The sequence below is a fragment of the Salvelinus sp. IW2-2015 genome, linkage group LG18 (assembly GCF_002910315.2).
Source record: "Salvelinus sp. IW2-2015 linkage group LG18, ASM291031v2, whole genome shotgun sequence".
Classification (NCBI taxonomy): Eukaryota; Metazoa; Chordata; class Actinopteri; order Salmoniformes; family Salmonidae; genus Salvelinus; species Salvelinus sp. IW2-2015.
In genome coordinates, this window is record NC_036858.1 from 5280927 (window position 1) to 5305530 (window position 24604).

Genomic DNA, 24604 nt, shown 5'->3' on the forward strand with positions numbered 1-24604 from the left:
AACCATCTCGTTACAGAGATTAAGCATGGTCTGATGAGTAGATACCAGTTTCTTAAGCGTTGTCAATAAGATTGGCATCTGTACAACAGATTTAAAATGAATTTTATTGCAAGTAGGTGAACAATAAAAAGCAGCATACATAAGATATTACACAACCGGTAAGTAGAAAATGATGAAAAACACGTGTCAGTCATTCATTGGTCGGCACCTTCCTTACTAAGATCCAATAAAAATACTTAAGTCTCTGTAACAAAATGACAAGTATCAGTAGGGACAGGTAAACACAAATTGAATGTGTTTGATTAAAAAAGGCACAGCACATTAACGCAACACACACCGCAATAAAGTCCTGGTGATGACAGTTTGAAAAGTGCAAGTTCTGTAGAGAGGTAGGTATGTTGAACTGGCCAGTGGACATTTCTCATGAGAATGTACCAATGACTTAGCATACATTCATATCATGACACACTTGGCATCCTCATAATGCGTCTCGTTAAGCACTGCTCGTCATACACTACTTAATCTACCTCTCCTTATCTTACCAAATAAACCCTGGAAGTGAGTTTACCAAGTACTATCTTCCACCTCCAGACCTTGCGATGCATAAATTAATCATACTAAATCTAGGCTGCCCTACGAGTTCGACTAGCGCCCAGATGATGCATATTCAGCCACTACAGCCTCGCCTCCTATGTGTCGGAGCTATGTTGTCCCGGCCAGCCAGCTTATCGCAAGAGGCCCGAAGTACGAATGTGTTATGCGGTCGACCTGGGGTATCATAATCCGAGCGTGACAACGGTTCAAAAATGTCGTTTACCATGCCTCACCCTAAGACATACGCTGCCACCAAGGCAGTTAAACCACTGTCCCCAGTAGGCCGTCATGTAATAAGAATTAGTTCTTAACGATGCACCGCACCTATTGTCCGAAAGAGATAAACACGTGATGTTTAGTTTTACAAGCATTCTCAACATATCCATCTCAGATGTGTTCTGATCTTAGTGGCTAGTAAAATCACACAAATAGAGATTCCTCTACAACACTGCACATCCTAAATCACACCTTGATTTCCTCACCCATCCCAAGTTAAGAGGTACATATTATGCTCCTTACGACGTGGCTTACGCTAATACTCGCGTGTTACACATGAGCTGTAGTAGGTCACACAGTCACCCAACTGTATACACACCGCAGCCAGCACTCGATATGCTCTCCAATATGGTCACGCTACAGTATTAAAATCGCTTCACCTAAGTGTGCTGACGAGTCTGAGTCTGAAAACCTGTCCAATATTTTCTCCTGGTCTAATGCACCTCTGCGTTAGCCAACCCACCGATCCATAGCAGACCGTCATTCATTCGATATCGTTCACGTTCACATCAGTCGCTCCGGGCGGGCGCCTCTCCTACCCGACCCCCAGCTTGATAGATCCGCACATTGCTTCCCAGTGCTGCAACGTTGGCCACCGGGTACACAGTCCATGTTGGGCGGAAGCTCTGCGACTCACCTCTCCTTACCTTCGCGACCGCACCGCGAACATCGTCTGTCCTAACTGCTTACACATATCTACCGCGCGCGTCCAAGCAGGCGTCGTCAGTGCGCCCTCCGGCACCCGCCTACGCCTCCTCAGCTGTCGGGCCCCGGCTCTCTATAGCGTCACCCCTCTCATGACTGCGACGGCATCGCTCGTCACTTAACGCCCGGTCGGGCCGGCTCAGCACTGCGCCCCGCAGCGGACCGTCCCCGCCAAAGCCGACTCTGCTTCCATAGAATTACAAGGAGACACATCATTCATACTGCTACCTAATCAATGTCGATCCATCGCACCCGCACTGCATAACGGAGGCTCCAGCTCTGCAGAGAAGAGACAGGTGGACTTTCCAGAACATGAGGTGGACGTGCCTGAGATGCCTGTTGGGAAACACCACATGCAGTCCACGTCCCCTACGACACGCATCGGACGTGCGACGCTAACCGTCTCACCTCGAGGTGTATTCTTCCGCTGAAGCTAGCGAGGACTGCACTCGGACATGAGGGCCGCGCGTCCTGAAGCTGGCCTCCGTTATCAATCCGTGCTGTAAAGACTATCAGAGCCTCACCGCTTCTCTGCACATCCTCCCCTGTCGCACGTCATACTCTCACTACAGCGGAGATCCAGGCCACCCAGCATCGTCTTTCCCCTAATTAGACAACTCTCGATCAGCCACTCCGTAATTTACCAAAGGCAGAATACTACCACTAGCACGCATGCCACCAATACGCTATCTGACGATCTACTCCTTCGGCGACATGTCAACCCCCTTCACTGCAGTCATCTCAGCTGATCATAAGCGATACCTACCAGCCTAGCACTCGCCATGAACACCGTCCGATGCCATATCCTGAGAGTATGGATAAGGTCTAAGAATCCACTGCCGCTCTAACACTAACCCGACGAACCCGCCGTAAACCGACCTTCTCATCCGACCGCAAACAGATCTATTGGTCCGCTGCCAGTCGTGTAGCATCTCACTCATACTAACAGTACGTATACCTCATACATGCACTAGTTTACGGACACAATTGACTGCAAAAAATTCTGACTCCAGCCCAAGTTCGGCAAACGAAAGGAATCACCTATTGATTGCCCAATCCTCTCAGATTCAAAGCCACCACCCGTTCCACCAGCTCCTTACAGCCAATACTCCTCTTAATTAACGTGAGATCCAACACATCAGCATCAACCCCAGGACCAAAATAGAAAAATCATTAACAATGAACCTAATCTGCCGTATACGCTGCACATACACATCGCTCCACCGACATCTCATTTCACTCCCAGGCTCACATCTCGTCTGCTCCACAGTCTCATCAAAGCCAGTAAACTCCTTCTGCTGTCCATCGCCCCATGCAGGAGACGATCCTAGAGCACCAAGCTCCATACATAACTACAGTGCGTATCCAACCCTTCCCCAGCTATCAGACCGCGCGACATTAAAACGCTCTCTGAATCCTGCATCTCGGCGATATCGCAACTCTGGCGATTTGACCTCTACTAACCTTTCACATTCTTACATCGCATTACAAGCATCCGAGTGCAACTCGCCTGACGGTCGGAGCCTAATAATATACGCGTCATCGTTGATATACTTAACTAAGCTCACGCACGTACAGAGTCTCGTGCCCGTAGCAACCACGTCTTCTCCTTCTCTACACAACGAATGCTCTCAGAGTCCAGACCTCCCAGATGACCTTCACTCAATCTTTGCACACCGCGATGACATCCATGTACGTAATGATATGCTATGACACTGCTGCTGATGAATGCACTTAGTCCGTCAGGTAACACAGGATGAACACCCAACCCGTCCACAACACATCCAATATATCTTAATTTGACATACACAGAACATTGAGGAATGAATTCATATCGATGCGCTCTTCTTGAGATGCTAGGCCGTCTCAATTTACTCATGTCCCACGCAAAGTGTCTGGTGTTCCTTGCTTACAGTCGGCTCGTTTGATGCACATCTTCACGAAGCCCCTTTCTCTACGTTGTCGGATTTGACACTGACGTCTCGACTACGATATGTCTGAGATCAAATCCTGCCCATCAACTCAACCACCAGCATCAGGCTGGGCACCATCAACCACCTTGCATCCATACATGAAACAATTTAAAAGTGCAATACCATTAATCTCTACCATCAGTCGTCACACAAAGCCATAAAAGCCCCCGCCTTCATCTCATAACGCTCCTACGTACAGCCGTGCCGCAGTGAGACCCGTCTGTTTGCAAGGCAATAGATTACACGACCAGTCCATAGCCATTCCGCTGAACTGGCCGAACTGGAGATCATAGCAGTTGTGAAAGGCAAACGGCCATATCATAGTTGCGACCTTCTGAGAGCAACAGCCATTCCAGACCCCTCTTGTCCCACCTGATTCGTTCTCACATGTGTCTAGTGACGGTCGAGAGCTTTACTTCTAAATATATCTTATTATCTTATTCCTCCGCATCCACAAGTCACACACACACTCACCGTTACACTCACCAGGTCACATATACGCGCCCGAAAACATGTGATTTTGAAGCCACGCCGCAGACTGTCTTGCAAAATAAAAAAGCAGATAAAATACACTTTCGATCTACAGTGAGTTCCACATTCTCAGAGCACTACCAGTGATTTCCATGTGATCTCCATCTCTGTGAGTATGTTCTACACAACCGTTGATTGCGAGTCCACCCTTCGTGATAATTCCGAACTCATGACCTGGAAAACACCATGCAATGTGGACAACCGGCACACCCACAGTAACGCTGTCTGGTCTACCGATGACCTCGCGTCCCTACGCCGACGTGCTCATCAGCGAAGCTACTAGCACATCTCATGACGACAGAGAGATGATGGCATAGCCACGCCTGCTATATCCAACCGCACCGGCCATGCCATCTTGGTGTCAGCTGCACTAGCATACGAAGTGCCGAGAGTCTGCACACATGGCCCCAGCGCTCGTTCTCGCGTAAGTACTTGGTCGGCGCCAGCCGCTCCAGTTGTAACAACTTAGAGATCGTTGTTTCTCAGAACCTTGACCTTAGATCTCGTTAAACATAAAAGGATAAATCCTCAAAATCAGAATGCATCAAAAAGTTCTATGTATACCGCTCCCACAGTCTTTTGCGCCGCACTCAGTGAGGCTAGCGCATGCAAAGCCAGTAGCTCTAAAGCGCCCCACACCTCGAGCCGTCGATACATTCAGAATCTGCTGCCCCCATAAGAGCTTCTAGACGACCAGAACTCTTGCCTCGGTCATCAAGTGGGCCAACAGTATCTCTTGGGCACGGTCAACTCCAAAACATATTCCCCTGCTCAGTCCATGAAGGTCCCGCAAGGACTACGAGTGCATTGGTGCATCAATTCTAACATGCAAGACACAGTCTCGGAAAACTCACCCCAAGAAACTTACCGCTCTCAGAGGCTGCCACCCCCAGTTCGCTCAAACATTGACTACTGAATCGGAGGCACGTATGAGATAGCGTGAGTCCTTGTCTTCCAGTGATGAAACGACCCACAGAAACCGCTGTATCCAGTTGCCTTTACCTCAGCTCCTCACGGAATTTCCTCTGTGGCACATCCGCTGCACTTGGGTGAGAACCAGTCACCTTCCACAGCTACGAAGTACGGTATGACAACGCACTCTCATTCAGCCACCGCACTCACACCTCCATCAGGGCCCTCTATACTTGCATAGCATACTGGCCGACGATCGTGACTGAGCCCAACCTCGCTCTGTGAACAAGATGGCACATTGACAGAGCGACTGCCTTGCAACTCTGTTTCCCCAAATAAAAGCACCAAAGGAACCATGCGTCAGGACCATGACGAAACATAGATTTCTCTGTCTCTGAAATGACAACAAACATTAAATAGCTCCTTCTGGAGCCTCTGAACCTGCACAACTTCCGTCCATCATCTGAGCTGTGAGAACCCTAGAGCTACATCCCCTACGGATGAATTACATGGTGTGCATGCATCACTGCTGTGGCGGACATTTTTCAAGAGCCATCGCAGGGCCACCTGTGACTACGCAGACTGATTGCAGGATCCTGACGCAGGGAAGCGGACATACGTATGTGGCAGTACGAAGCACACACGAGCCTTTTTGTCAACGTCTCAGAGCAGTGCTGCATGAGAACAATCCATTAGGCTTCTCCCAGACGCCGGCCCAGGACCTACTTGAGGAGCGTGAGGAACTGAGTTTCAACGCTATACTACCGATCACCAGCTCCTAACACAGCTGCACCACAACAGGCTACCGCTAAGCCGCCAGGATCCCCGAACTCAGTGAGGTTAGCCCCTTCAGGATGTAACGTCTCATCGCGAAAACTCGTCCCTTAGCGTCTGACGTCACTCAGCCCAGAAGCCCGGACCATCATTGAACACTCGAAATCCTAAAATCAGTTCCTGCGCAGCGTTAAGACGCAAAAACTAACCAGCTACTTGCAGCTGCGACGCCGTCCACCATTCCTTTATCTCGACCACGAAGGCTTGTGTCTACGAGATCTCATCGGAGCAAGCAATGACGGCAGCAAAACTCCCCAAACCTACGCCGTCGTGCCAGCTTGTCTAGCGTCTATACACTACCATAAAGAAGACTCAGAGGGGTCTTCTAAGCGCTCGCCCAAAACTCCGTGGTGCTCAACAAAGCTACTGACGTAATATAGGCGTCTTGCGAATCTACTCAAAGGTCTACATACTCTATGATAAATGTGATACCGTATTTCAACAAAAATGATTATGGTAATTTGCAGCACCAAAATAACACCAATAAAAGTAAAGTTCCTAGTCTCTTCTTCTTCGCATTTACCGACTGCATCTATGAGTCACTTGGGGTCGTATGATGATGGAAAAAATACAAATTATGCAATTCTTAGATCATAAGCTCTGTAAACATAGTAACACAAACTGGGAAATACTAGTCAATCGGGGTCGATACTATTAAAATCCACAAACTCCGAATGGCCACTGCTAGTCATACATTAACTGAGAAACTCTAGATGCACACTAAACCTAGCGCAACTAAATTTTAACTTCTCAAGGCTAATTTTTTCCGCATCCCACTTAACGACATAGAGATCACGTCCTCGATAATTACCTCTCATGTGCGCCTCGTTTTGGCAATTCGATTCACATGTCACAATTATAAAATAATACAATAAGTGATTTTATGAAAAATACCAAATTAAAGAGGCACATTCTTTATATAATTGTATTATTTACATTATTGCATCAATATGTCTCTGTTGTAAATGTTTTGGAGCCAAACTGTAGTTTGAATATTTGCATAAGTTAATAAAAATAATGCAAATTGTTAATTAGATGCTTTTTTAAAAAATGAATTAGGCTATTTCTCTGTGGAACACGCTGTTAGTCCATACTAGAAACTCATGGACAATATTGACACATACAGTGGGGAGAGACAAGTATTTGATACACTGCCAGAGTTTGTGCAGGTTTTCCTACTGTTACAAAGCATGTAAGAGGTCTGTCATTGATCATAGGTACACTTCAATCTGTAGAGACAGGAATCTAAAACAAAAATCCAGAAATCACATTGTATGATTTTAAGTACATAATTAGTTATTGCATGACATAAGTATTGTACATTCAGAAAAGCAGAACTTAATATTTAGTACAGAAACCTTTGTTTGCAAGTACAGAGATCAACTTTTCCTGTAGTTCTTGACACGCGTTTTGCACACACAGCAGGATTTTGGCCCACTCCTCCATACAGACCTTCTCCAGATCCTTCAGGTTTCGGGGCTGTCGCTGTGGGCAATACGGACTTTCAGCTCCCTCCAAAGATTTTCTATTGGGGTCAGCGTCTGGACTGCGCTAGGCCACTCCGGAGAGCTTGAGATGCTTCTTACGAGCACCACTGCACTGATTAGTTGCCCTGGCGTGTAGTGTGCCGGTCGTCTGTCATGCTGGAAGACCCAGCCGACCGACCTCATTCTTCTAGCTGCTACTGAGGGAAGAGGTGTGTGGCCAAAATCTTCGCGTACATGGGCCCATTCATCCTCCCTCAATACTGGTGCAGTGTCCTGTCCCCTTTCGCAGAAAGCATCCCCAAAGAATGATGTTTCCCACTTTCCATGTCTTCACCGAATTGGATCTAGTTCTTTCATTGGCAGTGCTTCACTCCATCTTTACTTACTCCTCCATAAACCGGCGAGCTCGGCGCGAGTTTATGAGCCTCAATATCACAGCTCTCTGCTTATCGTCTCTAATACGTCATAGTCTCAGCAAGTTCCCACATTCGCAACCGCTTTCATACCCATTCCTCTCTACTGGTACTCATCTACATCACATTTATACGACCTCTATCGATCTCACATACTTTGCCATTCGGCTCCAAGACTTCAGACTGCCGCCCTCGGACATGCGCTGCCTTGACAGGGGACTTCCATTCGATACTCCGCCGCTCTATTTCTATGATTTCGCCGCCGACAGTGCTAGTATCTTACACGTCCGCATGACAGGCCGATAAGCTGATCTGCTACCTTAGAGTGATCTCTTGAGGTACTGTATCGACTTCCTCACTCCAGCGTCTTCCCAGAGTTCTGGCTACCCGTCTCATCTCCACAGGTCACACACATTCTTCTCGATCAGGTACCTGCCGCGTTGTATGCTCCCAGGCTGATCCCATCCAGCGCCTTCCCTCATGATCATTGATGCCCCCACGATTCAGGGTAGAGCTGTCAGTCGGCAAGCCCCCGCCAACCGCGGGCTGAGGACCCGTCAGTCGGACCTTCCGATCATCCATTCTTCTAGATAATCCGCCAATCAGTTCGTTGCCTTCTCAACCAAGCTGCGTAGACCTGATGTCGCGATCAGCCCATCCCAACGCTTTTTGCAGCGCGTTCACAAAACGTCCTATCCCTGATGTCCTTAACAGCTTTCTTGGTCTGCCAATTGTGGAGAGGTTGGAGTCTGTGTTGATCTGAGCTGTGTGGACAGGTTCTTTTATAACAGGTAATGAGTTACCAAAATCCACGTTTGCATATACGGTAATGAGTGAAGAGAACAGCGAGGCTTCTAAATAAAACTAACAGGCTCTGTGAGAGCCGAATTCTTACCTGGTTTGGTAGGTGATCGAATACGTCATGTCATTGCAATAAAATGCAAAATTATACTCTTAAAAATCATACATGGTGATTTTCTGCGATTTTGCGTTTAGATCCGTCTCCTCACAGTTGAAGTCGTCCGTTGATAAAAATTTAACAGACCTCTCCCTGCTGCAGTGTGTGCAAACCTGGTCAAGAACTACAGGAAACGTATGATCTCTGTAATTGCAAACAAAGGTTTCTGTACTAAATATTAAGTTCTGCTTTTCTGATGTATCAAATACTTATGTCATGCAATAAAATRCTAATTAATTACTTAAAAATCATACAATGTGATTTTCTGGATTTTTGTTTTAGATTCCGTCTCTCACAGTTGAAGTGTACCTATGATCAAAATGACAGACCTCTACATGCTTTGTAAGTAGGAAAACCTGCAAAATCGGCAGTGTATCAAATACTTGTTCTCCCCACTGTATGTGTCCATATTGTCCATGAGTTTCTAGTGGATAGACTACGGTTCCAGAGAAAATAGCCTAAWTCATTTTTTAAAAAGCATCTAATCAACAATKGCATTATTTTTTATTAACTATGCAAATATTCAAACTACAGTTTGGCTCCAAAACATTTACAACAGAGACATATTGACATAGTAAAATAAATACAATTATATAAAAATGTGCCTCTTTTTTTATTTTWAAATCATCTTATTTKATTATTTTATATATTGTACATGTGATAATGCCAAACGGAGCGCCTGAGATAATTACAGACGTGATAATCGTAAGTACCCAAAAATACCTTGAAAGTTACAAATATTCTGGTTGTTTACTGGTTTCCAGTTATATACAGTGCATTTGGGAAAGTATTCAGACCCCTTGACTTTTTCCCCATTTTGTTATGTTACAGACTTATTCTAAAATTGAATAAATTGTTTTTTTCCATCATCATACGACACACAATACCCCATAATGACAAAGCAAGAACAGGATTTATTTTWWTTWTTTTTTGCTGCAAATTCATAACATTTTTTAAACGGATCACATTTACATAAGTATTCAGACCCTTTAGTATTCAGACCCTTTACTCAGTACTTTGTTGAAGCACCTTTGGCAGCGATTACAGCCTCGAGTCTTCTTGGGTATGACGCTACAAGCTTGGCACACCTATATTTGGGGAGTTTCTCCCATTCTTCTCTGCAGATCCTCTCAAGCTCTGCCAGGTTGAATGGGGAGCGTCGCTGCATAGCTATTTTTAGGTCTCTCCAGAGATGTTTGATCGGGTTCAAGTCCGGGCTCTGGCTGGGCCACTTAAGGACATTCAGAGACTTATCCCTAAGCCACTCCTGCGTGGTCTTGGCTTAGCGTTTTTGTCCTGTTGGATGTTGGAAGGTGAACCTTCACCCCAGTCTGTCCTGAGCGCTCTGGAGCAGGTTTTCATCAAGGATCTCTGTACATTGCTCCATTCATCCTTCCCTCAATCCTGACTAGTCTCCCAGTCCCTGCTGCTGAAAAACATCCCCACAGCATGATGCTGCCACCACCATGTATCACCGTAGGGATGGTGCCAGGTTTCCTCCAGATGTGGAGGAAGTGGCATTCAGGCCAAAGAGTTTAATCTTTGTTTCATCAGACCAGAGAATCTTGTTTCTCATGGTCTGAGAGTCTTTAGGTGCCTTTTGGCAAACTTCAAGCAGCCTGTCATGTGCCTTTTACAGAGCAGTGGCTTCCATCTGGCCACTCTATCATAAAGGCCTGATTGGTGGAGTGCTGCAGAGATGGTTGTCCTTCTGGAAGGTTCTCCCAACTCCACAGAGGAACTCTAGAGCTGAGTAACCACTGGGTTCTTGGTCACCTCCCTGACCAAGGCCCTTCTCCCCCGATTGCTCAGAGCGGCTGGGTGGYCAGCTCTAGAAAGAGTCTTGGTGGTTCCAAACTTCTTCCATTTAAGAATGATGCAGGCCACTGTGTTCTTGGGGACCTTCAATGCTGCAGAAATGTTTTGGTACCCTTCCCAAGATCTGTGCCTTGACACAATTCTGTCTCAGAGCTCTATGGACAATTCCTTCGACCTCATGGCTTGGTTTTTGCTCTGACATGCACTGTCAACTGTGGGACCTTACATAGACTTTTTATTTATTTTATTTAACCTTTATTTAACTAGGCAAGTCAGTTGAGAACAAATTCTTATTTACAATGACGGCCTACCCGACCAAACCTTAACCCAGACGACGCTGGGCCAATTGTGCGCCGCCCTATGGTACTCCCAATCATGGCCGGTTGTGATACAGCCTGGAATCACTCCTCTAGCACTGAGATGCAGTGCCTTAGACCGCTGCGCCACTCGGTAGCCCAGGTGTGTGCCTTTCCAAATCATGTCCAGTCAATTGAATTTATCACAGGTGGACTCCAATCAAGTTGTAGAAACATCTCAAGGATGATCAATGGAAAAGGGTCTGAATACTAACGTAAATAAGGTATTTCTCTTTTTTATTTGCAAACATTCCTAAAAACATGTTTTCGCTTTGTCGTGATGGGGTATTGTGTGTACATTGATGAGGGAAAAAATCATWWAAATTTTAGAATAAGGCTGTAACGTCACAAAATGTGGAAAARGGGAAGGGGTCTGAATACTTTCCGAAGGCACTGTACCTTCCCTTCACAACCCTAGTCCTCATCCATTCAGGATGCATGGCTCGTCTGTTCATTGCTTGCAACAGAGGCTTTCATGGAAACCGTTACATTATGAAGGGGGATATGTCAGAGGAGATTTTCACTTTTATTTTCATGTTTGCAAATGTAATGTCCCAGATACTTTTTGATGCAGGGGAGTTATTATTTATGTCAAACCGACACTGATTTCACAAGCAACTGAGCAAAAACAGACACTCAGGACATAAATAGATGATCTCAAAGACGTCGATAAATTATTCCTCAATGTTTCTGTGTCATAAATTATTACTTCACCCTGTTTATGACACAGTTTCACACCCAAGTCAACTATCATCGACATTCCGYTGTGTGAAAAGGAGCGGCACAGACATTCCTGCTACGCACAGACTTATTGACTTAAACACGCCCATTTTCCCCACTCAACGATTCAGTGTTGTAGAAATGAATGAACCTTGAGTAAAGGTCAATCCCAGATTTACCAAAGACAACTTTAACCTTACTGAAGTTGACCTATTGTTGGACTTGGTGCACATAGTACTCTCCCATGGGCAGATTCTGCTTGTAGACTGAAGGATCTGCCGGGACTGAATAGGATCCGTGAGATGATGAGCAGCATTAGTTACATTTTMGTTTTTTTTGTCACTGGTTATTTGGACGAATCAGGATTGGGTGAAGGTGGTGCTTGAACTGSTTGGCACATGTGTCTTTTGCGAGGGTGGAGATTTTGTCAATTTCTAACATGTATGAACACAGAAGTTGATCACGCAGCGGACCAAATTTCGTAAGATTTYACTTCTGGGTTAAGAGATTCTACCTTTACATCCAGGACCRCCACGTGTTCAGCTACCTAGAGTCCAAGTATTTGTGATGTGTATTCTTTTTACAGGCAGTGCATAGTGGRAAGCTGATGGCCTATGACTACGGGAGAGCAGGGAACATGGCTCACTATAACCAGGTAAGGCCAGCTCAGAGCTCATTAGTCTGTCAAAATACACACACACCACTTCACACTGAAGTTGTTTTCCAAAGCTCTCAGAAGCTCCCACCTCTTTCTGAAAGTACCTTCTCTTTACTGCTCCGTATCCACTGTGCCCTTATGGTCGATCTATGCCTTTAGCTGACATCTTGTCCCCCTCCAGTCGACCCCCCCGCTGTACAACATCCAGGACATGAAGGTGCCTACGGCCCTGTGGTCCGGAGGTCACGACACCCTGGCTGACCCTAAGGACATTGCCATGCTGCTCAACCAGGTCCCCAACCTGGTGTACCACCGCCACATTGAGCACTGGGAACATCTGGACTTCATCTGGGGTCTGGACGCCCCCCAGGAGATGTACAGTGAGATAATCAAACTGATGAGTCAGCAGGACTTGGTGTGAACAGTGGATTGACAGGGAGAAATATGGACAGTTTTAGCCTCAGCTCTCAGCACACTAGCTGAAGCGATTTTAATACTGTATCTGAAACATATTGGGAGACATATCGCAGTGCCTGGCTGCGAGTGTGTACACACGTTTGTGCACTTTGTGACTATAAGCATGTGTAAAAGCGAGTATTCGCGTAAGCCATGCTCTCAAGGAGCAATAATCATGTACCTCTAAATTGGGATGGTGAGGAAAACAAGCTGTGAGTTTAGGATTCAGTGTTGTGAGGAATCCTCTATTTTGTGATTTTACTACCACAGTCAGAACACTTGAATGGATTTTAGATGTCTTTAAAACAAAATCATTTTACCTTTTAACTAGGCAAGTCAGTTAAGAACTAATTCTTATTTACAATGACGGCCTACTGGGGAACAGTGGTTTAACTGCCTTGTTCGGGGGCAGAACGACAGATTTTTACCTTGTCAGCTCGGGAATTAGATCCAGCAACCTTTCGCTGACTGGCCCAACTCTCTAACCACTAGGCTACCTGCCGCATTTAAGAATGTCCCAGGTCCGTGAAGATATACTAGTAACAAACATTCCAGGTTATAATCCTACATGAGATGCAGGTTATGAATGTAGCTTAAGTCATTGGTACATTCTCATGAGAAATGTCCAGGGTCCAGTTCAACATACAGTACCTCTCTACAGAACTTGCACTTTTCAAACTGTCATCACCAGGACTTTATTGCGGTGTTGTGTTGGTTAATGTTGCTGTGCCTTTTTTAATCAAACACATTCAATTTGTGTTTACCTGTCCCTACTGATACTTGTCATTTTGTTACAGAGATTAAGTATTTTTATTGGATCTTAGGTAAGGAAGGGTGCCGACCAATGAATGACTGACACGTTTGTTCATTCATTTTCTACTTCCGTTGTGTTAGAATACTTATGTATGCTGCTTTTTATTGTATCCAACTACTCAATAAAAATTCATTAAATCTGTTGTACAATTCAATTTATTGACAAGTGCTTAAGAAACTGGGTATCTACTCATAGAATGCTTTAATCTGTAACAATGWTTAAATTCACTTACTCCTATGTACAATATCAAAACCAGGAACTCATCCGTTTCTAATTTACATATATTATACAATATACAAATATTTTGAGACGCATAGTATGAATTCAATTAATGTCATATTTCAAGGAGGTTCAACCATGAGACTAAAAACAATTTCTTGGCCATTTTATATTGGTATGAACTTTAACGAATGGTTGCCAGACAGCTGAGGCCAAAGTGTCGAGTATGAACCATAGATTGTATACATATGAACAGAGATCATTCCTCAGTCGGACAAAAGACGCCTGACGAGAAGGTGATGTTGCCATGGTGAAAAATTCCCCATCGTCTGCAACCCCTCCCCCCCTCCCTTCAGTCAGGCTTTTTCAGCATTGTAACAATATTCTTGAACTGCAGTCTCCTTGCTATATCGAGTGGGGTCTCATCATCCTAAAGGACAGGGTAATACATTATATTACCACCAAAGCTTAGTGAAATAGTAACATAAAATGTCCTCTTATGCTTTATCAGAGGCGTCAAGCAGGTTAGAGAAGAGATGAATAAGCTTACCATAATGCAATTTGCAAAAGTGACCTCATACCTACTTTGTTTTTAATAGAAACGTCTGCCTTTTTCTCCAGTAACAGTGGAACGAGTCTGTGACTCTTCATCTGACAGACATAGTGAAGACCAGTGTTTCCCTGCTGAAATACACAGTGAACACAAAAKGTCAAATAAGTCACACAGAATGATCATTAGCTCATCATTCTAATATTACAACTATATACTTCATCTCAGTACTCACATAGTCCACAGCGTCWACCTCCACTTTAGTGCTCAAAACCAGATTCATTAGTTTCACATTCTTCCTTTGCTTGTCTTCCTGTTGAAAGGAGGAAGGTTTATACCACAGTGACCAACAACAACACTTTCCTATTGCTCTTGCAGTGTGGCTGGTCTGGAAGCCATGACTGATGAGAGACTTAAGACTTTGCCCCACTGTATTCCAAGGTCAGCGTTTCAAAGTATATCCTACCAGAATGAAGTATCCAATCAACAGAATTGGCATGAGGATAGTGATCATCAGGTAATCCAAGAAGGAGAAGGTCCTCTTTGCAGCATAGTGCAAACATGTCCTCTGTTTCTACAGGCAGACAGGGAGAGAGAGCATGGATCAGTGCCACACATTTCACAAGACGCCAAGTGTTGGCAGGCTCCTCATTGAGAACACTAACATATTCCTGTATTGTTTATTCAATTGCATCACCTAATTGAGGAACATTCTCATTTCCACTSTAGATTCCTACAAACATTGAAGTAAATTTCACACTTGGTCTGATAGTATCCTTTTTTACCTAATATTTACATATAAATGACATAGTGACATAGTAAATAATAACTACTGTTTGTGTATTTGGTAGTCATAGAAACRAGCATAAATAAAAGTTACACAACTACTGTCCAAATGTCTCAGAACTGCATTTCCACTACCTTGTTCCTTATAACTACATCTGCCTTCAGGTCCAAAAGGTACTTGACCATTCTGATGTTTCCACATCTGCAGGCAGCTATGATTGGTGTATCGCCAGATTCCTCATCTTGAACATTTAAAGTCTTGGCATCCTCTTTTAGAATGTGGTACACCTTTTGAAGGTCGTTATCGTAGGCAGCTTGGCAAATGGGCTGCGGAAATAAGCAAATGGTAGCATGTAAAGTAACTTCATAAACCAGTTCATGCATTTGTAGGCTACGTATGGTAAATCAATGCATGTTGATTYGTCTTGATTTCACATCTGGGTCAAGGGTTTATTGAAGGATAAACAAACCAACAATGAAACAATGCCAACATCAGATACGGTAAGTGAGCCTACTGCTGTACTGAGAAGGCTCCCTTCTGTWGCCAGCGGCAGATAAGATGAGCAGCAAAACAGGTCCTTCCTGTCTCACTTCAGTTATAACCGTGAGACAACCAGCCAGCCCCTCCTTAGGTCACATTCTTTAAAAAACACAGATGACACCTGAGAGCGGTCAAATACAGGTCACCTCCGGTTTCTGTCAGATGGCTAGTGAAATATCATAGCTTATATGGGTATGGCCAACATTGCCCTTTAACAAGACAATACATCTGTGGGAGACCCCAAGTCACAGAGGTGCAACTTTCACATGACCCTCCCAAATAGTGAAATTGCATTTTTGTCCACCCCAGTTTTATCATTGCACTGTGACACAAAAAGCGTAATCAGTGTGCTTTAGGACCATGCGGACGCCTCAGAGCGGCCGGCTCGGCTGTTTGGTGGTTTCAGCCAACTAGATTTAGGGCCGCGTGGACACCACARAGCGTTCAAACAGAGGCAGCTGTTATCTATGTGTGTTATGCTTTTTCTCTGAGTTGTAAAAGCAAGTAGAACAGAAAATGACTACTTTTTATTTAACTGATGTAGCTGGCAAGGTAACTGCTGTTTGACTTAATAGAAAAAAAAGAAAAACAATTCCAGTGCTGAGCTAGTAGTGTAACTGACATGTAACATTAGCTAATGTTTGATCCCCTCTCGACTCAAGTTATATCTTAAGTGAATGAACAAGCTAGCTAGCTAGTAACTAGCTACCACAGCCAGTTCAGCTCTAGCCTCTAGCTATCTGTCAGGTAGCAGTATCTAACAGTTGTTGTGTGTATGGAAATGTTTTGTAGCTTTTGTTTTGTACCGTTTCAACAGAAGTAAATTAACTTGGCACGTTTTCGCCAGTTGATGTACCATAGAGCTAGCCAAAAGTTGGCTGACGTTATATATTATTTTTTATCCTCAATCACAGTCAGTATAGCAATGTAACGTAATTGGTCTGTCAGTTTTCCTACATAATTCCCTACTTTTCACACTGACACGGTATTAACAGCGCTACAGGCTTCAGTGTCATGGTGGACACTCAGTAGAAAACACTATGCTCATCATGTCTTAGCACGATTCGATGGTGACAGCAGGGTCWGACAGCCAGGGAAGACCAGTCTACGGAGCTCAGGTGAATTTTAYAGATGCAACACTTTATTCTCTYGGTGCAGCAAACACTGGACAAGACAGAAGCTTCAAAGATTGAAATGATTTTAAGGCCGTCTGACAAACCTCAAGTTGATTTACAAACTGTACCAAGGGTTGATAGAGGCTTTTCCTGATGACACTAAACATGTAAAACAAAAATAYGAGGAAGACCTGGGAGACACTATGGATAATGATGAATGGATACAGATATGTTTGAATGCCCAGTCATGTTCATATAATCTCAGACATAAATTACTGCAGTTTAAGGCCATCCATAGAACATMCTATATGCAAGTGAAACTGAATATCACGCATTCAGAAATGCAATACCTCTGCTGGAGGTGGAAAACACAAAAGGGGACATATTTCAATATGTTGTGAAGGCTGGCTGAATTCTGGCAAAGAGTATGTACTTTATCTCAGCATGTCTACAAACTCTCCTTTCTCCCTGTTTTTCTTTGCTAGGAAATGTTGATACGGGAGACTTGTCAGAAGAAACTGTGTAACCTACCATTTATAGCGGCTAAGAAATGCATTGCCATTMATTCGAAGGTTGGTTATCCTCCCACAATGTCACAATGGTTGACAGTAATGTCAAGTTATGCATCAATAGATTTGATTTATTTCCAGATTAAGGGTATACTGTGCAASTTTCATACAGTTTGGATGTCTTATATTGAATASTGTGTGACAAAAGGAGTCTGTATTGAAAACATGCCCACGTCATGGGAGATACCTATTTAGGCAATCCCTGCTGGGCTGCTCAGTCCTGGCAATGGGGGTCTATTGGTTGTCACTCTGGCCTAACACACCTGGAACCAATAATGAATGTTTCACTAAGATCCTAAAGCTGAGTGGAGTCTGTTGGGGTTGGGGCGCTGTAGGGCGGTGGACCCATAGGGACAGGACGGAGCTCTACAGTACCATTAGGCCTATGATATGAATTACAGTGCCCTCCGTAATTATTGAGACAGTGAAGCATTTTTTATTCTTATGGCTCTATACTCCAAAAGTTTGGATTTTAAATCAAACAATGACTATGAAGTTACAGTGCAGACTGTCAGCTTCCACTTGAGTGTAATTTCATCCATATCGGGTGATCCGTTTAGAAATTACAGCACTTTTTGTACATAGTCCCCCATTTTAGGGGCGCAAACGTATTGGGACAAATTCACTTGTATGTGTATTAGTAGTAGTAGTAGTAGTAGTAGTAAAAGTAGTAGTAAAAAGTTAAGTATTTGGTCTCACATTCATAGCATGCAATGACGACATCAAGGTTGTGACTCTACAAATTTGTTGGAAGCATTTGCTGTTTGTTTTGGTTGTTTCAGATWATTTTGTGCCCAAATGAAAATAATGGTAAATAATGTATTGTGTCATTTTGGAGTAACTTTTATTGTAAATAAGAATATACACTGCTCAAAAAAATAAAGGGAACACTAAAATAACACATCCTAGATCTGAATGAATAAAATATTCTTATTAAATACTTTTTTCTTTACATAGTTGAATGTGCTGACAACAAAATCACACAAAAATKATCAATGTAAATCAAATTTATCAACCCATGGAGGTCTGGATTTGGAGTCACACTCAAAATTAAAGTGGAAAACCACACTACAGGCTGAATCCAACTTGATGTAATGTCCTTAAAACAAGTCAAAATGAGGCTCAGTAGTGTGTGTGGCCTCCACGTGCCTGTATGACCTCCCTACAACACCTGGGCATGCTCCTGATTTAGGTGGCGGATGGTCTCCTGAGGGATCTCCTCCCAGACCTGGACTAAAGCATCCGCCAACTCCTGGACAGTCTGTGGTGCAACGTGACGTTGGTGGATGGAGCGAGACATGTTGTCCCAGATGTGCTCAATTGGATTCAGGTCTGGGGAACGGGCGGGCCAGTCCATAGCATCAATGCCTTCCTCTTGCAGGAACTGCTGACACACTCCAGCCACATGAGGTCTAGCATTGTCTTGCATTAGGAGGAACCCAGGGCCAACCGCACCAGCATATGGTCTCACAAGGGGTCTGAGGATCTCATCTCGGGAACCTAATAGCAGTCAGGCTACCTCTGGCGAGCACATGGAGGGCTGTGCGGCCCCCCAAAGAAATGCCACCCCACACCATGACTGACCCACCGCCAAACCGGTCATGCTGGAGGATGTTGCAGGCAGCAGAACGTTCTCCACGGCGTCCCAGACTCTGTCACGTCTGTCACATGTGCGCGTGAACCTGCTTTCATCTGTGAAGAGCACAGGGCGCCAGTGGCGAATTTGCCAATCTTGGTGTTCTCTGGCAAATGTCAAACGTCCTGCACGGTGTTGGGCTGTAAGCACAACCCCCACCTGTGGACGTCGGGCCCTCATACCACCCTCATGGAGTCTGTTTCTGACCCTTTGAGCAGACACATGCACATTTGTGGACTGCTGGAGGTCATTTTGCAGGCTCTGGCAGTGCTCCTCCTGCACCTCCTTGCACAAAGGCGGAGGTAGCGGTCCTGCTGCTGGGTTGTTGCCCTCCTACGGCCCCTCCACGTCTCCTGATGTACTGGCCTGTCTCCTGGTAGCGCCTCCATGCTCTGGACACTACGCTGACAGACACAGCAAACCTTCTTGCCACAGCTCGCATTGATGTGCCATCCTGGATGAGCTGCACTACCTGAGCCACTTGTGTGGGTTGTAGACTCCGTCTCATGCTACCACTAGAGTGAAAGCACCGCCAGCATTCAAAAGTGACCAAAACATCAGCCAGGAAGCATAGGAACTGAGATGTGGTCTGTGGTCACCACCTGCAGAATCACTCCTTTATTGGGGGTGTCTTGCTAATTGCCTATAATTTCCACCTGTTGTCTATTCCATTTGCACAACAGCATGTGAAATTTATTGTCAATCAGTGTTGCTTCCTAAGTGGTCAGTTTGATTTCACAGAAGTGTGATTGACTTGGAGTTACATTGTGTTGTTTAAGTGTTCCCTTTATTTTTTTAGCAGTGTAATATGTTTCTAAATACTTTTACATTAATGTGGATGCTAACATGATTACAGCTCATCCTAAATGAACTGTGAAAAATTATGAGTGAGAAAGTTACAGATGCACAAACATCCTAACCCCAAGACATGCTAACATCGCACCACTACACTAATAAAATAGCTTAGCATTTTTCAAGGGGTATGATATTTGTGTGTCTATAATTTTCTCACTCATCATTATTCACAATTCCCTCAGGATTATCCATAATCATGGCAGCATCCACATTCATGTAGAAGTGTTTRGAAATAGATATTCTTATTTACAATAATAGTGAATGCAGGAAATGATGAAAGTCTTTCTGGTATTATGAAAAGTGTTTGACTTATTTCCTTTTCCTTCCTCTCCAATAGTTTTGTAAGTGTAGGCTGCTATCTATCATGTTCTACATACAATTTATTATGTAAGTACATGATGTGTTATGTTAATTAATTATAATTTTACAGTGAATTTATTAAGTAATCAGGTTTGTCGGCTATATGACTCGACGACTGCACCCATCTTCGATTCCCGACGTCTGCTTTTCACWGGAATGTGGTTTGCACGAAATTAACTGTTTTTGTGATTTTCTTTCACCCTTTTACTCGAGACACCGATAAAGTTTCCCGAATAGTCCTTTAAATATCGTAAAGGCTAGGATGATGGCTCTCCAACCCTGTTCCTGGAGCGCTACCATCATGTAGGTTTTCATTCCAACCCCAATTCTAGCGCACCCGATTCTAATAATTAGCTGGTTTACAAAATGGGGTTGGAGTGAAAACCTACAGGAGGGTAGAGCTCCAKGAACAGGGTTGGAGAACCCTGGGCTACAGGTAGTGCTACTCAGCTGCGAGAAATTGCGTCTACCTGGCTACACCTAGCAATCCACATGCTGCACTGCSGAGGGACTATATTGAGGGGCATCCTACTAAAACTTTCTCAGAGACTAAACAACTACACACAGACTAAAAAACGTTCCCATTAAACGTGTTTAAATGACAGCTCACCTCTGAATACACTATCCCCATGTCGCCTCTTCTTCAGTGACAAAATACTTCCCCCGCTAAWATAAAACACTTGACTTTTATTTTTAGAAGCCAGTCAAGTAAAATTTCTTCAGAGGTAGGCTAATATTTCCACAGCCGATTTATTAATTTTTCAGTTACGCACCTATCAGATTCATCATCTGGTTCCCCATGCTAGTAACGCATCTACTGTAGGGTGTGGCTTGTTTGAGACATTACCATAGAACGTCACTTTTTTTTTAGGTGTGTCTAAGGGCCTTTTCACGAAGATACGTTTGCCTACACAAACCGTATTACGCTACAGTTGAAAGCTAATGCTATTCTAATTTTAACAATAACAGGCAACTGTGGGTAAGCACTTTGTGTAAAGGCCTAACTGCAGTCTACTGTGGTATTTTGGACCCAGTAGTTGTAGAATAACTTGTGTAGGCCTACTACTGCAGATATACTGCACTGTGACTCCAATTACACGGCAAAATTACTGCAGTAAAAACAACTTATTTTAGAAGCAGTATTTGCAGCAAACTGCAGTTATACTGCACTCTGCAAACTTTTTTCGTAAGGGATTGCGCAACAACACGGGTGTGCCAGGGGAGGGGTTTATCATTGTGCCACATGTTCACTAGAATAGAGCTATCTAATAAATCTGCCTAGCATTTTTACACATGATCCTAAGCATGTTTGGATGTTAATTGCTAAATTAACTGAGGAACCACTCCTGTGTGGAAGCACCTGTTCTCAATATACAGTATCCCACATTCACTCAACTGGTTCCATTATTTTGGCATTTAGGATTTTCATTTGTAGCATTACGTGGTGATTTCCATCTATCCACGTTGCAGAGATCAGCACAGCAGAGCCGCAGGAAAACGTGTGGCAAGCAGGAATTTGCCCCCAGCACCTTTGGTTCAGTTGAAGAAAAAATATTGACACAAAAGTGTTGAAAAGGAGGGACAAAGTACTGTTGTTTAGACTGCTTTGCCTCATGCTTTGTCAACTCGTGCACAATTAATCTGATCAGCTATAGCCTACCGATAACAACCACAGCTGCAGGTAGCCTAGAGAAACCCTATGCGCTCTGACCCACTCTGGCCAGGGGAAACGAAGCGGTAACGTCATGTATTCATAGCCTAAGCTATGTACWGCAKTTATAGYCTAAAATAGGCCTATTTATTTGTGTTAAGAGACCATGTGAATGTKATCAAATGTTGTTTATGTTCAAAACTTCGGGTGGCTAGGCTGTCTAGACCTTATCAATCCAAAATKATTGACTGGAATTAATAAATCAACACAATAGTGATGAMATACTGTATGAGTAACTTTTTAATTACAGATGCAAAGGCCTACACAGATGATATACATACGTCTATATACATAATATATATCTAGCTAGATTTTTTATGCGTCAAACCTCTCATCGGGGACCCCCTAGATGTTTTACAATTTCGTTTTAGCCCTGAACTAGTTCACCTGATTCACCTTATCAAGGGCTTGGTCAGTGGCGCCCACATTTAAAAAAAATAAAAAATTAAAATGCATGTTATTTTGGCATTAATGTGTCACACATCAGTTTGCAAACAATGTAAAAAAATAATATAGAATTGAGTTAATAAAGCCGCATACAAACATGGTCTCTTTTTTGTTTTCTTGAGTAACATGCTGACCAGACCGGACACGTCGCGTGCGCGAGCGTCGCAAAATAAATTTAGAAATCCATGTTATTCAATTATTGCACCCACACTGCTTGCAGGTGCCAACGAGCGTCTGCGACACCAAGGGCTAAAATAGATGTCTTTCCTATTTCTGACGCAGATCGCGCTCCAAGTCCTGCCTCTCCCATCTCCTCATTGGTTTATAGAAGCAGGTACCCACGTGCCATGTCCTTATTGGTTTATAGAAGCAGGTACCCACGTGCCATCTCCTCATTGGTTATACCCACGTGGGTGATAGAAAGACAAACTGTTTTGCCGATAAGGTGGTAATACAATGAAAGTTTAGATGCGATCACCATATAATTTAAACAATGAAAAAGCCTGGAAGGAGGAGAAATGACTAGAAACGATTCGGTTGGCCGTTTTATGTGTGGATTAATTGTCGGAGTAGAGATCCTTGTGCATTTCAGGTAAAATAACAACTCAATGTTTATATCCCAGGACAAATTAGCTAGCAACAGCAAGCTAGCTAAATAGGACAAATTAACGTTAGCTAGCAAGTGCAAGCTAACTAGCTAAATTACCATACATGTTTAATGCTTTTCGACCTGTCCCCAAATKAATGTCATTGGTTCAGAGTTTGTTTTGATATTTTAACCTGCGTGTCGTGATCACGTTTGGTGTGGGGGGGCAAAATACATTTATTCACGATAGCGCACGATGGCGCACGCGCGCAGCCGGTTTGGGCAAGGTGTAAGGCAGCTCCAAAATGCAGGTGTTTCAGCCTAGCTCTGTGCTTTCTGTGGTGGGGCAAGCCAGCAGAAAATACGGAGCGGTGCGCCGTGATTGGCTCAGTTTTCTGTCACTCATGGGGACACTACGTCACCGCCAAGTCTAAGAGTAGAGCTAGAAAATTCAAACCTCTTGGGTACTGCCATAGAGTTATATTAGAAGTGCCCATCCAAGAAGGCTCAAGGTCATTGGCCACAGATAAAACAACTTCAAATCATGTTTTATCTACAGCAGATTTGATTGGGCTGATCATGTTAACATCATACTTTCAAGATCTTAGCTTGCAGTCATCATCATGAATCGAATCGACAATCTACTGACAAATCCTTTTTATCCTTGTCATGTGAAGGGAAATAATGACGAGAAAGTGTCGATAAAACATATGGGTGCTCATCGGCTATTGGACATAAACATTACACAACAACTTGGACATCGCAAATTCAACAATGAGTGGTTTGGAAGGAATCAGTGGCTAACTGCAAGATTTGCAAAGCAATCAGCCTGCTATTTAGTGGAGTGGCTGTGTGGTTACAAGTCTAAGATTAAGGGTCTCTTTTCCTAGTTTAAAATTATAAACATTGGCCATGCTGTCAATGAAGCTCAAAACAACCGTTAACTCGGAACTGCAAAATCGGACTTTAGTAAATTCAAGACAGCTGGGACCTCGGGAAAAACGAGCTACGACTGGGAAAATACGTTTTGAACTTTCATCCAACTCAGAATTGTAAATCCGGAAGTCGGACCTCTTTCTAAAGCTACGACCTGAATATCACTGACGTCATCATGATTCAACCTTTCCCCCCCCCCAAGTTACCAGTTGTCTTGAAAGCACCATAAATCCAGAGAATGGCAGACTTTGATGACAGTTTGATGACAAAATTTTCCCACAAAGGACTGCCGTGCCACCTTCCTGTTCAAGTGAGCACAGCACAAAAAGGTGAGTCCAAAAATGTATGCTTCTGCATAAATTATGTAATATACCAGGGAGATATGTTTTATTTATTTAACCTTTCTTTAACTATTTTCAATGATGGCCTGAGAACGGCAGATTTCTACCTTGTCAGCTCGGGGATTCGAACTTGCAACCTTTCGGTTACTAGTCCAACGCTCTAAACGCTAGGCTACCGCCCCAATGTATACTGTACTGTATACTGAAAGTAATACTAAGTGTACATTGTGTAGTGAGCTGTTAGTAGCCCATGTGAAACACCCTAATAATTTGGTCTATTTTCACCTCTTAATTTCGCCTAATGTTCTGACTTGGTGGTGCACATGTAGCCTATAACMTGTTTTTGAGAAATGTAATGATCGAATATTGTAAGAGCTTTCATTGTCTGCTTATATGCCCCCTTTATTTATCCTACGGTTCTGACTTGGTGTACAGGGAGAACACTAA

At 43.8% G+C, this 24604-nt stretch overlaps 2 protein-coding genes across 4 annotated transcripts in view; one reads left to right on the forward strand and one right to left on the reverse strand.

Moving 5' to 3' along the window:
- lipf (lipase, gastric) overlaps positions 1-13258 on the forward strand; it is a 26072-nt gene extending 12814 nt beyond the window's left edge. For both annotated transcript variants that reach the window (XM_024007877.2, XM_024007878.2), the window contains exons 9-10: positions 12164-12232; positions 12417-13258. In XM_024007877.2, coding sequence (XP_023863645.1) covers positions 12164-12232; positions 12417-12656 — 309 coding nt within the window. In that variant the 3' untranslated portion in view covers positions 12657-13258. The remainder of the gene's footprint in view (positions 1-12163; positions 12233-12416) is intronic.
- Positions 13259-13996: 738 nt separating this feature from the next.
- On the reverse strand, positions 13997-20936 carry ankrd22 (ankyrin repeat domain 22). 2 transcript variants are annotated; one of them, XM_024007879.2, is made up of 6 exons: positions 20747-20936; positions 15196-15387; positions 14741-14848; positions 14510-14587; positions 14310-14408; positions 13997-14154 (listed from the first exon to the last, which is right to left on the reverse strand). In XM_024007879.2, exons 1-6 carry the CDS (start codon positions 20765-20767, stop codon positions 14077-14079), a joined length of 576 nt encoding a protein of 191 aa, XP_023863647.1. In that variant the 5' UTR covers positions 20768-20936; the 3' UTR covers positions 13997-14076. The 2 variants fall into 2 exon arrangements, with proteins under 2 accessions (XP_023863647.1, XP_023863648.1); XM_024007880.2 differs by having other exon boundaries at positions 14071-14154; positions 14306-14408.
- Positions 20937-24604: the final 3668 nt, after the last annotated feature.